This window comes from Halichoerus grypus, chromosome 9 (assembly GCF_964656455.1).
Source record: "Halichoerus grypus chromosome 9, mHalGry1.hap1.1, whole genome shotgun sequence".
Lineage (NCBI taxonomy): Eukaryota > Metazoa > Chordata > Mammalia > Carnivora > Phocidae > Halichoerus > Halichoerus grypus.
The window spans coordinates 52582152-52596309 of record NC_135720.1 but is presented as its reverse complement, the minus strand read 5'-3'; the positions used below and the strand labels follow the sequence as shown (position 1 = coordinate 52596309).

General features: G+C 44.8%; 1 protein-coding gene across 6 annotated transcripts in view; it reads right to left on the bottom strand.

Annotated features, from left to right (window-relative positions):
- Window positions 1-14158, bottom strand: part of SCML4 (Scm polycomb group protein like 4) — a 114952-nt gene that overhangs the window by 13608 nt on the left and 87186 nt on the right. For 4 of the 6 annotated variants that reach the window (XM_078054915.1, XM_078054912.1, XM_036080227.2 and 1 more), the window contains one exon: window positions 7030-7320. The exons of 1 other annotated variant lie outside the window; for it this stretch is intronic. In XM_078054915.1, the coding sequence (XP_077911041.1) occupies window positions 7030-7320 (291 nt within the window). Of the gene's footprint in view, window positions 1-1535; window positions 1771-7029; window positions 7321-14158 lie in introns of those variants that run through there. One more of the 6 variants, XM_078054913.1, reaches the window with a different exon arrangement.

Here is a 14158-nt window from a genome sequence, read left to right as displayed (position 1 = left end):
ATTTTTCACTTCTCCAGGATGGAGCGGCAGCAGCCGGGCCTGGCTTGGGAGCCTCTCCGAGGGGACCTCTCAGCCATACAAGACAGAGAGCAGCAGGAAGCCTGTCACACCTTGGGAGTTGCTCAAGATCCAAAGTACATAAACTCGCTGTAGAAGGAAGAGAAATGGAACTTTCCAGTGGCAGGTTTGTAAAGCGTTTGCAGTGGTGTGTGCTCACAAAGATAATAAATACGCCAGCCCCCCTCCAGTGGCTGTGAAGGTGTCAGGAAGACAGATGGGTCCGGCCTGACACAGCCAGGCCAGGCAGAGGTCATTGGACAGCAGTGAGACATGATGGCTGTGAAGAGAATCTTGCTCTTAAAGGACGAGGGTATGTGAAGTGCTCACCAAACGCCTTTCTGGGAAGGCAGCATTCTCCAGCTCAGGGAACTTTGTGTATGTCATGTGCCTTCACTGGAGCTGCCAGAGACAGAGAAGAGTAAAACCCAGTTGCGAATGGATGTGTAACTAAAGATGGCGCTGGTTGTTTCTAAGGTTGAGCTCACACGCACCAGGAACGGGATGCCCCTGAGTCAGTGCTTAGAGCAACCCCAGGCACTTGCACAGCCTAGGTCCTTGCACTGCTGTCTGTGAGTCTCTGTGTCTCACACGTGCCCACAACCACACACATAATCTCCTTTTGCTCATTCATAATTCAAAGAAAACTTTTTAGCTAACAGTAGAGCCATGTGGAAAAATGGAATGAGCAATGAGCTGGGAGTCAAAAATCCCTACCACCCACCAGCTATGTAAGCATCTTTGTGCTTCCCAGGTGTGAAATGAGGGAGTTGGAGTTGGAGGGTATCTCTAAGGTTCCATCTCTGCTGCCGTTTTGGTCCCTTTTGGCCACAGGCTGTCACGCACAACACCAAGGGAGTTAACCCTCTCACGTATCAGAGAGCCTCATCAGTGTGTCCACATGCAGAACACACTGACTGAAGAGCCAACAGCCAGGCGTGTAGCCCTGTCCAGGCCCTGATCATTCCCAGTGGGCTTCGGTTTCTTCATCTTGTTTCTCAAGAGTATTGTAAGAATCAAGTGAGTATGTGGCCTTGGGCTGGAGCCTGATGAAAAGCATCTTGAAGGGAAGCCCATGAGTCTCCAAAAGGGACCCCTCCAAAAAGTGTCCTTCCTCAGGCTGCCTGTGAGGCCCCTTGGCCCTCTCAGCCTCTCTAGCAGCTGGATCTGGGTTGGGAGGGATGGGGGTGAAGGCAAGGGGACAGTACCTGTGTTCTCAGCTCCTGCTAGTGATCTGGTCCCTGTAGAATGCATCCTTCCTAGAAATGAGGCCATGCAGAGTGTATGAGGTGCCCAGGCTAGCTGGGCAACATCAGATGGTTTAAAACAGTGTTGTTTTCATTATTTCTATTGTAAGAATTTTCAAGACTCCATGAGGTGAGAAAGATAGGAGATAGAAGAGAGCCTGACTAATCCTCAAATTTTAATCAGGTTTTTTTTTTTTTCCTAAAGATTTATTTATTCATTTTAGAGAGAGAGTGTGTGTGCAGGGCTGGGGGTGGGGGAGAGGCAGAGGGGAAGCAGACTTCCTACTGAGCAGGGAGCCCGAGACACACAGGGCTTGACACGGGGCTCAATCTGCGGACCAGGAGATCAGGACCTGAGCTGAAACCAAGAATCCATGCTTAACCGACCGAGCCACTCAGGCGCCCCTCGGGTTTTTCCTTTATTCCTTCAAGACCAGCTGACGTGCTGTATGAGAAGAGAGGATGCCTGTAGAGACAAGGAGAGACCACAGGCCTGACATGAGGCCAAATTGGGCTGGATCCTTCTCTACCACCACAGACACTGTGACCTCTGGGCAAGCAACCTGACCTCTGCTGGGAAGCTTCCAGCCACTCCTTCTCTCCACTGCCCCTCCCCAGTCAACTCCTGCTTCCCTGTCCAGCTGGCTCCACTGTCACTTCCCAGGGAAGCCTTTCCCATCTGCCTGGAGTAGGCTCAGTGACCCCTCCCTAGCCCATTCTCTCAGAGCGTCCATACTTTTCCTTTGGAGCAATAGTCGCAGTTGTCATTAAGTTTGTGCAATATTGTTAATGTTTGTCTCTGTGGAATTGCACACTGTCAGAGAACAGGGCCCCCATGTGTCTTGCTCACAGCTCCATCCTTAGACCTGAGAGGAGCCCCCAGCATAGTATGCTCAGTAAGTATCTGCTGGTTGAGCAAACTCTCTCCGAGTCTTAGTTGCCTCACCTGTCAAACACCTACCATGTTGTGAGGATTAAATGGGATAATGTGAAGCATTAAACAGTAAGGAATTAATCAAAAGGTAGTTGCTATTCTTCTAATTGTTATTATATGTCATCCTATAGTGGCCAATAGATTTATCTTCCTAAAGTCCATGCCCATCAACTTACTTTCCTCTTCAGAAATGTCTGCTTCCCACAGACTAAAGCCCAATCTGCCTGACATGGACCCCAAATCTCACAGCGTGATTTCCCTCAGCATTTCTGAACAAGCTCTCTTCTTTCCCCAGAATGAATAAGCCCTTGCCATGCCTTCACTCACTTGAACTCCTTCACATACAGTGTGGGCCCCATTCTCCTTTTTCTGACTGGGTGGTCTCTCTGTCCGTCACCCAACACCTCACCCAATGAAGCAAACTCTAATCCATGGGAAGCATTTGGGTAGTAAAAACAATGTCATATTTACTTCATTTATTGATTCTGAAGCTTGGACCAGTTGTGGTTGGGAATTCTATACCATGGCCTATTTAATGCAAAAGTTAGGAACCTTTTGTTATCTGAAAACTTTATAGCTCTTGGTGCTTATATCTAGGATGAGGGACAGGGAAGAGCTCTCAAATTTGTAGTATCAGGAAAAAACAGGGAAATGTGAATACATCCCCTCAGAGCCCACTGGTAGAGGCCATAGGTACAAGATACCAAGACAGCAGGAAGCCAGGGTAAGTACTCATGGAGAGTACTTAGAGAAAAGGCTGAGAAGTTTGTCACGTCATCCATCTCCACCCTCCTGCCTGCAGCCCCATGCAGTTTTCTGGCTTCTGTGTTTTAAACCATTTTGATTAGCACCGCAGGGGAAAAATCCATTTTTAGGTCCCTCTTAGGGTTTATGACTTGGGTCAAACCCTCCTAAAGAGGTACAGTTTCTTAACATCAACTACTTACACTTGGGATGCAATTCCAGAGCAATAATGGAGCAGTTCCTTGGGCGGAGGGAAAACTTACCAAGCTTCCAGAGGTCCCACAGCAGGTGCCCAGACTGGCAGCCAGGTGACAAATGGGCAAGAGGCCAATGGTTTTCTCTCCTACTTTAATATACTGCCACTCAATTCAGCATGGCTTATCTCTATGGGTTCCAAATGTGTTTAACTGTGAAAACTTGGTTCAAGCAAAACATACGCAGAACCCCACTCTGCAAATGTGAAGAGGCCCTGGTTAAAGAGGGGGGCGTTGGAATCCTGTCTGTTCCCATCCTCTCTTCCCTAGCCCCTAGAACCTCAAAGGGACCCGCTGAAGCCCACTGAACATAGTTTGAAGATGCCTGGGGTAATTTTGAAAGACACAGGCTTTGGAGCCAGTTAGAGTAAAATCCTGGCTCCACACTTGAATGACCTTATCTTGATCTTCACTTTCTTTATCTGTACATTGTATATAATAATACCCACTATAATAATATGCACATACTATAATAATAAATTATAAAATATAACTTGTAGGAAGTCATAAATAATGTATGGAAAGTGTCTGGCTCATAGCAGGTGCTCAATAAATAGCTATTTAGTAAATGCCTCAAACAAGCAGGCCCCTTTTCTGGGACTGCAGAGGATTCAGAGATGAGCAAGGGACCTCACAAAGCTGAGGGTCTGGTTCCTACTATGGGACAGGAAGGAGGAAGTACTAGAGATGAGGGAACAAAATGCTACAGAAGGAAATCGAGGGAACGAACATTTCTAATCGGGAGGTAGGGTTGAGACTGTCGGTCACCTCCCCAGTATCTTTTTTCCACTTCTTCCTTTGTAACGGAATCCCTGATTTCCAGCTGGGATCATGGTTGCTTAGAATGAAACCATATTTCCCAGTTTCCCTTGCAGCTGGTGGCCACGTGACTACATTCTGGCTAATGAGATGTAAGCAGAGTGGAACCCTGTTTCAGAGAGTCAGAGAGGTCGGCACCGCCCCCTGTCCCCTTATTCTCCCCACCCTCTTCCTCCACCTTGATGCTAGAATGAGCACAGCTGGCTGGCTTTCTAGTATCTGTGATTCCATTTAGCATACTGGTTAAAGGAATCTTTGGAGAATTCGAGAGTTAATGTACCTACAAAGGGTAAATACTTTTATTATTCTTCAGTGTAACACAGTGGCTCAACAATGAACTTCAGCTGCTACATCCTGCAGCAGCTGTACTCTGAGGAAGCTGGGGGGCTGTGTGATTTTTGAATATCCCACAGCCCAAAGGGGTCCTGCTAATTATGAACAACTCTGATTTGCTGGGTATCAAAGTTCTCACTAAGTCGTTTAAGAGACAGTCAGTGTTCAGGATACAGTTAGTGATTTGCTTGGAGTGGAAGGTAGCAAGCACTGGTGGGCTCCAGCGCTCTGATTTTACCCAACATCCTGAGAAGAAGTCCTGAGTGAGTGGGGCTCTCCCAGGGAGCAACCAGAGCTCTAAGGAGAGGGCTCTCTCCGAGCTGGTTCTGGGGGAGGGTCTGGGCCTCCCCTCAAAGCAGACTCCTCAGACAGCTAATTAGGGTATCATTCCAGGACAACAAAGGGCTGGGGTGGAGATGAAAATGAAGGACAAGAGGGTTGTTGAAGCTGGGATGGAAGGACATTCCAGGATTCCTCTAAGAAGAGGCAACAAGGGAACTAGAGGAGGGAAGCTACCTTGAGATCCCTTTGAGGGGGTCCAAGATTCCCCTCATCTAGGGGCACCAGATAGACTGGGATGGAGCAGACAATTCTTCAGCTAGTGCTAGAGGTTCTCTTCATCCGAATCATGCCTTCTTCTTACTGCCTGAATCCTACACATAAGACCTAGAGCCTGATACTCCACCACTTGAATGGAAGAGAGAGTAAATATCTCCTTTTGAAAAAGTGTTAACACGCTTAGGATTATGAGTCAATTCAATCAGGTGACGTCCTATGATCACTGCCCTGAGAAAATGGGAATTGGGTTGAGGAGAAGAGGTTGAGAGGAAGAGACACGTGAAGGGCAAAGGGGCACCAAGATGAGGGGTTTGACAACCGGGGGCAACATGGGAGCACCGGCATCATGACGGGCACAGAGAGAATGAGTGTTTGCTGAACTGCTCTATACCAGATGTTACACAAACTCTGGGGATAGCCTAGGAAACAGCTGGGGCCCCCTCATTTACTTTAAGATGTTGATTTGTGCCAGATCTTGTTCTCTTCTCTTGTTCTTAAAAATCAGGTGGAACAATGTCTCTCCTCTTTGGAAAATGGGCTCTGCCCGCTCAAATCTTCTGCCTGGCTGATGGCTCTATGTGACAATGTTGGGAAGTAGTCTGCAGGATGCCTCAACATTTGCCAAGAGCCCCCATGGCTGACGGATTCTGTGCTCTGCCCCTCAGAACTGCCTTTCCTTGTGTTTCCTGTCCACCTTTCTATCCTCAGCCAGGAGAGGCTTGTGTGGGACGGAGGGGGGAGGTCCTTCAGGGGAGCACGTGGAGGATGTTGGACCACACAAAATAGCTCATCACTGTGGCCTCACAGGGCTACTGGTAGAGAGAGCCGCGGCTCAGAACAAAGATGTGGCTTGCCAGAGAAGACAGCCAACCCACTGGGAGGCTCCAGAGGGGCAAGATGAAGACTCCCTGACTCCTGGGCCCGGGGACTCTTCTCTTCAGCAGTTTTCAGGTACAGAGCTGCTGGGCTGTGATCTGTTGAGAGGTGGGCTCACATGATCTGCGACTGCTAATGTTTATTGAGTTCTTATCATGTCCTAGGTCTTGCATTAAATACACATATGAACTTATTCAATCTTCCCAACAAACCTATGAGGTAGATGCTATTGTTATCATTCCAATTTTACAGGTGAGGAAACTGAGGTACAGAGCAGTTCAGACTTGCAAAAGGTCAGTCAGGAAGTGGTGGGTCCAGGATTCCAGCCCAGTGCATCTGGCTCCACAGTCCATGTGATTATCTACTATGCTCCACAGCCTTTGTTCATTAATGCAATACTGAAGCTTGAAAATGATTTTAAAAAACACATAATTCACAATGGATATCAAGCTGTCCCTAGAACGAGAGCACTTTCCTGCATTGCATTCTGACAAGGTATCTTTAATGGGTGAGACAGAGATGGTATTACAACCAGCCCTGTGGAAATATTTAACTCTGGTCCTGTCCATGTATTTGTATCCTGCAAATGTCACCCACTATGCAAAAGAAGACGCTTTACTGACATCTGTTCTTCTTTTTCCTGGCACAGAGTTGATCTACACTTTCCAGATTCCCTTAGAGTTAAGTGTGGCAAAATGGCCAGCTCTTGCCAATGAAATGTGAGTGGAAGTGATGTGCATAATTTCCAGGCTCTAGGGAAGAGTGTGTGCCTTCCCTGCTTACTCTTTTCCTTTCTACCCGCTACGTGTTGGGGGCATGGAGGCCACAGGGGATAGCAGGGCCACAAAATGGACAAAGCCTAAGTCCCTGAACTGGGATGCATCTACCAACTGGGAGCACCCACCTTGGACTCTTGAACAAAAAATAAATTTCTATTGCATTTGAGCCACTGTACATTTTGGAGTCTACTTACTCCTATAGCCTAGCCTACTCTAATATACCACTTTCTTTATTGTGGTCAAAGGTTGAAGTTAGCTGCCTTTAAGAACAACAAAAACCCATGAAAGTGCTTCTGATTTCCCAGTGTTCCCATGTTCAGACAGCACGGTTCCCCTCCACCCCACCCCCTTCCCCCTATATGCAGTGATCCCAGAGCAAGGGCCAAGTAGGTTAAAACATGGGGAAGCCAGAGCATGCATTACATTACCACATCGGTTTCCTTCAAGAGAGGTCCCGTTTCTCTTGGGGCTGGAGCCTGGGGGCCTCAGCCCAGGTGCCAAGGGGCCTCCAGAGGACATGGGGCTGGAGCGGGGACCACTGGCAGTGGTGGCCAGGCCTCCCCCAAGATGGCCATCTCCAGAGTTCTGCCTCTTGCAGTACAGCGAGGAGGAGGTGGGCAAGGAGCCCCTGTGGCTAAAGGCAGAGGCGGAGGGGTCCACGCTGTAGCGGTTCATGCCTACAGGGTTCACCAGGCACTCCTCAGTGGTGGCTGTTTTTGCTGAGCAAGAAGGCAGGACAGAGAAGAAGAGATCAGAGAGCAAGTCAAGAGGCTATCTGACAGTCTTGGCAAATGTTTCCCCAGCAGCACTGGTGCCACTATCTGTGGGGATGAGAGATGGGGAAGAATGGACCCCACATCATAATCCCAAATAGTTCACCTCTCAACAGACTGAGACACTTGCCTCACCAACAAAGCATATTATAGTAGGGATGGGAGATGTGCCCCTGTGTGTTCAGAGGAAAAAGTGATTATTTTGGTTATTGATGACTTGAAAGTAAAATTCAAAGGTCTTTCTCCTTCCATGCAGTCTCTACCAGCTTGTCTGAATCTCCCTGCCCTCTTTTCTCTTTGCCCACCAACACTGCCCTCCTCACCCAGCCCGGAATGCTTTAGAGAGATCTAGCAGGAGTCACAATGTCCCTGAGTTAAGGAAACAATTTGACCTGGGTGGTGACACAAGGGCAACGGTGCTTCCTCCCCAACACTTTCAGTTCCAAAACACATGAGGGTACTGCCCTTCCCCCAAAGCTAACAAACTGGGGACGCAAATGCTGATCTGGTCAACCCCAGGGTTCTCCCTATCAACTGCAGATGAGAGATAAAGAGCCAATCAAAAGTGCAGGGGGAGTAAAGGACCTAAAGAGTCAGCCAACCTCACTGTCAGCTCCCCTTCGCCCAAGTAAATCATGACTTTCTACATTTTTAAAGCTCAACCTCAGCCTGTTGAACTCTGTCTGTGAGCTATACCTATGGCCAAAAGGTGTGGGGTGTTTTGTTATATTTTTAAGGACAAAGTTTAGGGGAATTATGGGGATAGAAAGAGGAAGAAAAATATCTTAGGAATTCCTTCTCTTCAGTCCCTCCCATCCCAGACAAGATCATATGTGCCTAGTCCCATCAGTAATCATGTCTATACCACATATGGTCAAAACAAATCTTGACATCCACAAAGAAAATGTGCTAGAGTAACAAAAACCAATGGATCCTCCAAGGTTGGCAATGAGGAAACACATTTGAGGCCACAAGATCCAGATGTCTTCTTCATGAATGAATTCCTCCCATAATGTAGATATTGAAAGATTAAGACTTGGTTTTATTAGGGGAGCTATCAATTCTTCTCATAGATGGGGATAAATATGGAACTTGCCTGGAAATAAAAGTCATTGCATATGGGATGTCACTAAAGCAGTGCCTAGAGCAAAATTTATAGCTGTAAATACTTATATTTAAAAAGAAGAAAGATCTCAAATTGATAACCTAATCTTTCATGATAAGATAGTGGGGGGGGGGGGGCAGAGAACAAACTACACCTGAAGCAAGCAGAAGGAAGGAAATAAAGATTAAAGCAGAAATTAAGTAAAGACTAGAAAAACAATGGGGAAAATCAATGCAACCTAAGCTGACCTTTTGAAAAAAATCAACAAAATTGACAAACTTTAGCTAGATTGGCCAAGGAAAAAAGAAAAGAGTTAAATTACGAGAATCAGAAATGAAAGAGATGACATTACTACCAATCTTATAGAAACAAAATGGATCATTAAAGGATACTATGGACAATCATATGCCAATAAATTAGGTAACTTAGTAACTGACAAATTACCAAAACTGACTCAAAAAAATACATAGACAATCTGAGTAAACCTATAACAAGTAAAGAGAATGAATTAGTAATCAAAAGCTACTCACAAAGAAATCCCAGGCCCAGATGGTTTCATGAGTAGATTCTACCAAGCATTTAAAGAAAAATTAAAACCAATTCTTTATAAGCAAATTAATACAAGGAAGGGATACTTCCCAACTCATTCCATGAGGCCACTATTACCCTGATACCAAAACCAGACAAAGGCATCTCAAGAACAGAAAACTACAGATTAATATTTCTTATAAATATGGATACAAATATCCTCAACAAAATGCCAGCAGATCAAATCCAGTAACATATAACATGACTTATACACCATGACCAAGTAGGATTTATCCCAGGAAAGCAAGGTTGGTTTAACAGTCAAAAATCAATTAATGTAATACACCATATAGATAGAATTAAAAAAAAAAAGATAGTACAATTATCCCAATAGATCTGACAAAATTCAATGTCCTTTCCTGATAAAAAAGACACTCAACACACTAGGAATAGAAGGCAACTTCCTCAACTGAAGAAAGGGCATCTACAAAAAATTTACAGCTAACACCATAGTGAATGGTGAAAGACTGGATGCTTTCCCTCCTAAGATCAAGAAAAAGACATGGATGCTTATTCTTACGACTTCTATTCAACATTTTACTGGAAGTTCCAGCCAGGGCAATTAGGTAAGAAAAAGAAAGAAAAGGCATCCAAATAGGACAGAAGAAATAAAACTATCGCTTGTATGTAGAAAATCCTAAAGAATCCATTAAAACATTATTGGAACTAATAAATGAGTTTAGCAAAGTTGCAGGATACAAGATCAATATACAAATATCAACTGTGTTTCAGATTCTGAAAATGAAGTTAAGAAAACAATTTCATTTATAATAGCATTAAATAGAATAAAATATGGAGGAATGAATTTAGCAAAAGAAGTGTAAAACTGAAAACTACAAAACATTGTTGAAAGAAAGTAAAGAAGATCTAAATAAATGGGGAAAAATCCCATGTTCATGAATCAAAAGACTGAATATCAAGATGGCGATACTCCCTAAATTGACCCACAGAATCAATGTAATTCTTGTCAGTATCTCAGCTGACTTCTTCATAGAAATTGACAAGCTGATTCTAAAACTCATGATTTTCGAGGGACCAAGATGAACCAAAACAATCACGAGAAAAGAACAACATAGAGCCTTCACACTTCCCAATTCCAAAGTTGACTACAGAGCAACGATAATGAAGACAGTGTGATTGTGGAATAAGAATAGGTATGCAGAGCAATGGAATAGAATCGAGAGTTCAAAAATAAACTGTGTCTATGTTCAGCTGATTCTCCACAAGGGTGCCAAAAATCATTCCATGGGGAAAGAAAAATCTTTTCAGCAACCGGTGTTGGAACAACTGGATATCCACATGCAAAACGATGTCATTGGACCCTTAATTCATACCATATACAAAAATTCACTCAATATGGGCCAAAGACCTAAATGTAAGAGCAAAAAGTTATAAAACTCTTAAAAGGAAACATAAGAATAAATCTTCATGACCTTGGATTTGGCAAGATATTCTTACATTTAGCACCAAAAGCATGAGCAACACAAGAAAAAATAGGTAAATTGGACTTTATCAAAACGTAAAACTTCTGTGCTTGGAAAGATAGCATCAAAAAAGTGAAAAGATTACCCATGGAATGGGAGAAAATACTTGCAAATCATATATCTCATCAGGGACTTGTTTCCAGAGTAACTCAATAAAAGTCAATAAAAAGAAACCAAATTTGGGACGCCTGGGTGGCTCAGTCGGTTAAGAGGCTGCCTTTGGCCCAGGTCATGATCCCAGAGTCCTGGGATCGAGTCCCACATCGGGCTCCTTGCTCAGCAGGGAACCTGCTTCTCCCTCTCTCCCTCTGCTTGTGCTCTCTCTGTCAAATAAATAAAATCTTTAAAAAAAAAAAAAAAAAAAAGAAATCAAATTTAAAGATAGGCAAAGAACTTGATGAGATCTTTCTCCAAAGAAGATATACAAATGGCCAATAAACACACAAAAACATGTTCCCCATCATTAGTCATTGGGGAATGCAAATCAAAACCGCAAAGAAGTGTAACTTCCCACTCATTTGGATGTTTATAATAAAAAGTCAGATAATAACAAATGTCGATGATGCTGTAGAGAGACTGGAACCCTCATACACTGCTGGTGCGAATATAAAATGGTACAGGCTCTTCAGAAAACAGTCTGGCTCTTCCTCAACTCGTTCAAACTAGAGTCATTCTACGACCCAGCAATTCCACTCCTAGGTATCTACCAAGAGAAATGAGAACATATGTCCACACAAAAATTGGTACATGAACATTTACAGAAGCACTATTCATAATAGCCCAAAGGTGGAAATAACCCAAAAAGGTGATCAACTGACGAATGGATCCACAAAATGATGCCTATCCACACAACGGAATATTATTCAGGCATAAAAAGAAATGAATACTGATACTGCTACAGCATGAATGAGCCTTGAAATATTCTGCTAAGTGAAAGAAGCCAGTCACAAAAGGCCACGGATGAAGTGATTGCACTTACATGAAATGTCCGGGACAGGCAACCCTATACAGACAAGAAGTAGATCAGCGGTTGCTGAGGGCAGAGGGACAGTGGGGAGAGAGGGTGCTGGCTAAAGCGTATGTGCTTTTTGAGGTACTGCAAGTGTTCTACCATTGTGGCTGCACATTTCTGTGAATAAACTAACAACCACTGTGTTGCACTCTTGTATGATAATCTCAATAAAGCTGTTTAAACAATTCCCTGCAGAAGCCTGGCGCTGGGTCTGAACACATTCTTAAGAGTGTTACATAGGCAGGTCCGGCCAACACCGCTCCGGCCGCCACGACACAAGTAAGCTGAGCAGCCTCAGTGTATGCATGCTCTGTGCTTTCTGCTTCGTGGCCCGGGGATGCTGCAAGAGGTCTTCAGGAACCTGGAACTCGGCACCTGCTCCTTGATGACCTCTACTGCAGCTCTTCCATCTGGATCAGAAGACGGCAGTAGGAAGATTCTAAAAAGGCCCAGGTTACAGAGCTATGTACGAGGCTGCCTCCCGAATGGAGTGAGGAGAAGGAGACAAACACTGAGCACCTACTATGGGTTAGCACCATTCCAAGCCAGTTAGCAGTAAGCTGTCATCATATTCCCTTTACTGGAACGTTCTCAGTACCTGAGATACTAATCCCTTCTGTGTCCCTAGTGGCAGGTGCCTTGCTGTATGTGAGGAAGCTACTCAGTGTCTGGCATACAGAAGGCACTCAATAAATAGCTATCGAGTGGACAGTTGGGCCACTGTTAGCAGTGAGGCGGCCATTACACAGAATACGCCTTACGATACAGATTAGAAAGGACTCTCATGGATGCATGGTAAACAATGATAAAAAAAGATCTAACTAAAACATTTATTCTGTTTATTAAATATTTTAAATCGAGATTAAATATGTCTACATGGGTTCTGATAGCGGTAAGGTAGAGAATGCAGACAATTCTCCAATCTGCAATATAGCTGGAAAATACAGATGCGGATGAAAGATCATCGTCCTATGACGACGTGCAGAAACGGGGAACAAGGGAACATGGACTTCATTGGTTTAAAAACTGCTGACGACCATGAGTGAGATCAAAGGTAATAAAAGCCAGCTTCTGGGCTGGGATCCAAATGAATTCATCAAAAAGTAAAACCGACTTGAGAGACCACCAGGCAACAGCCCTCTACCCAGCACAGGATACGCCCATTATTCCAGAGGCAGAGGGTGAACCACCGTGGAGACAGATCGGCAAGCCCCCTACCGCGGCTCTGCTCAGCCTGGAGCTCCCAGGAAGCCTGGGAGTGAGCAGCACGTTCAGGTGCACACACTAGGGTGCCGCTCAGAGTTGATGAGACACATCTGCTCAAACCTGGCTAAAACAGCCTTTTCCTCACCTTTGTAAACACGGGTGCTGACACATCATACGGAAGTGTAAAAATGACCGATATCATGCAGGCCGTCATCATTCACCTACAGGCCCGAAAAAGGGACTGCACAGAGCCCAGCATTTCCCCCAGTGGCAGGTGCGCCCCCCTGGTGGGACCGCGCATGATTTTAGGAGGGACTTTGGTGTATTCATTTCCTAAGGCTACAGAAAATACCATAAACTTAGTGGCCTAAAACAGCAGAAATGCATTCTCTCATAGTTCTGGAGGCTGGAAGTATGTAATCAAGGTGTCGGCAGGGCCGTGTTCTTTCCTCTTTTTTTTTTTTTAGATTTATTTATTATTTATTTTGGAGAGAGAGAGTGGAGGGAGGGGCAAAGGGAGAGAGAAACTCAAGCAGATTCCGTGCTGAGCATGGAGCCCAACATGGGGCTCGATCTCACGACTCTGAAATCATGACCTGAGCAGAAACCAAGAGTCGGATGCTTACTGACTGCACCACCCAGGTGCCCCAGGGCCATGTTCTTTCTTAAGGCTCAAGGGTAGTGTCCTTCCTTGTCTCTACCTAGTTGCTGGTAGCCAACGATCTTTCACTGTCGATATATCCCTCCTATCCGCCCCCATTGTCACATGGCATCTTCCCTGTGCCTCTGTGTCTGTTTCCAAAGGTCTTAGGAAGGCATCAGTCATTGGATTAGGGCCCATAATCCAGTATGACCTCATCTTGATTACATCTGTAAAGACCCTATTTTTTTCTTTTAATTGAGAGAGAGAGAGAGAGAGAGTGGGGGGGGGGTTGGTGGGAGCAGAGGGAGAGGGAGAGAGAAAATCTTCAGCAGGCTCCACGCTGGGTGCGGAGCCTATCTCACAACCCTGAGATCATGACCTGAGCTGAAATCAAGAGTTGGATGCTTAACTGACTGAGCCACCCACGCGCCCCAAAAGACCCTATTTCTAAAGAACGTTCTATTCACAGGCAGAAAGTTAGGACTTGAAGGTGTATCTTTTTGGAAGACACAGCTACAAGGGAACATGATTTTTTATAGTCATGTACTTTAGTGGATAGCAATAAACTATAATTAGCCCATCAAACTATGATTTCACTGATACGGTATCATTGCTTAAAGTGACTAAGAGCTAAAGTTAAAAGAAATGAATCTGTTTAAAGGAACATCTTAAGTAAACACTTTTACAATTGTTATATGGACATAGCAAAAATTGTGAAAGGTGGTGTATTAACCCTGGAAAGCACC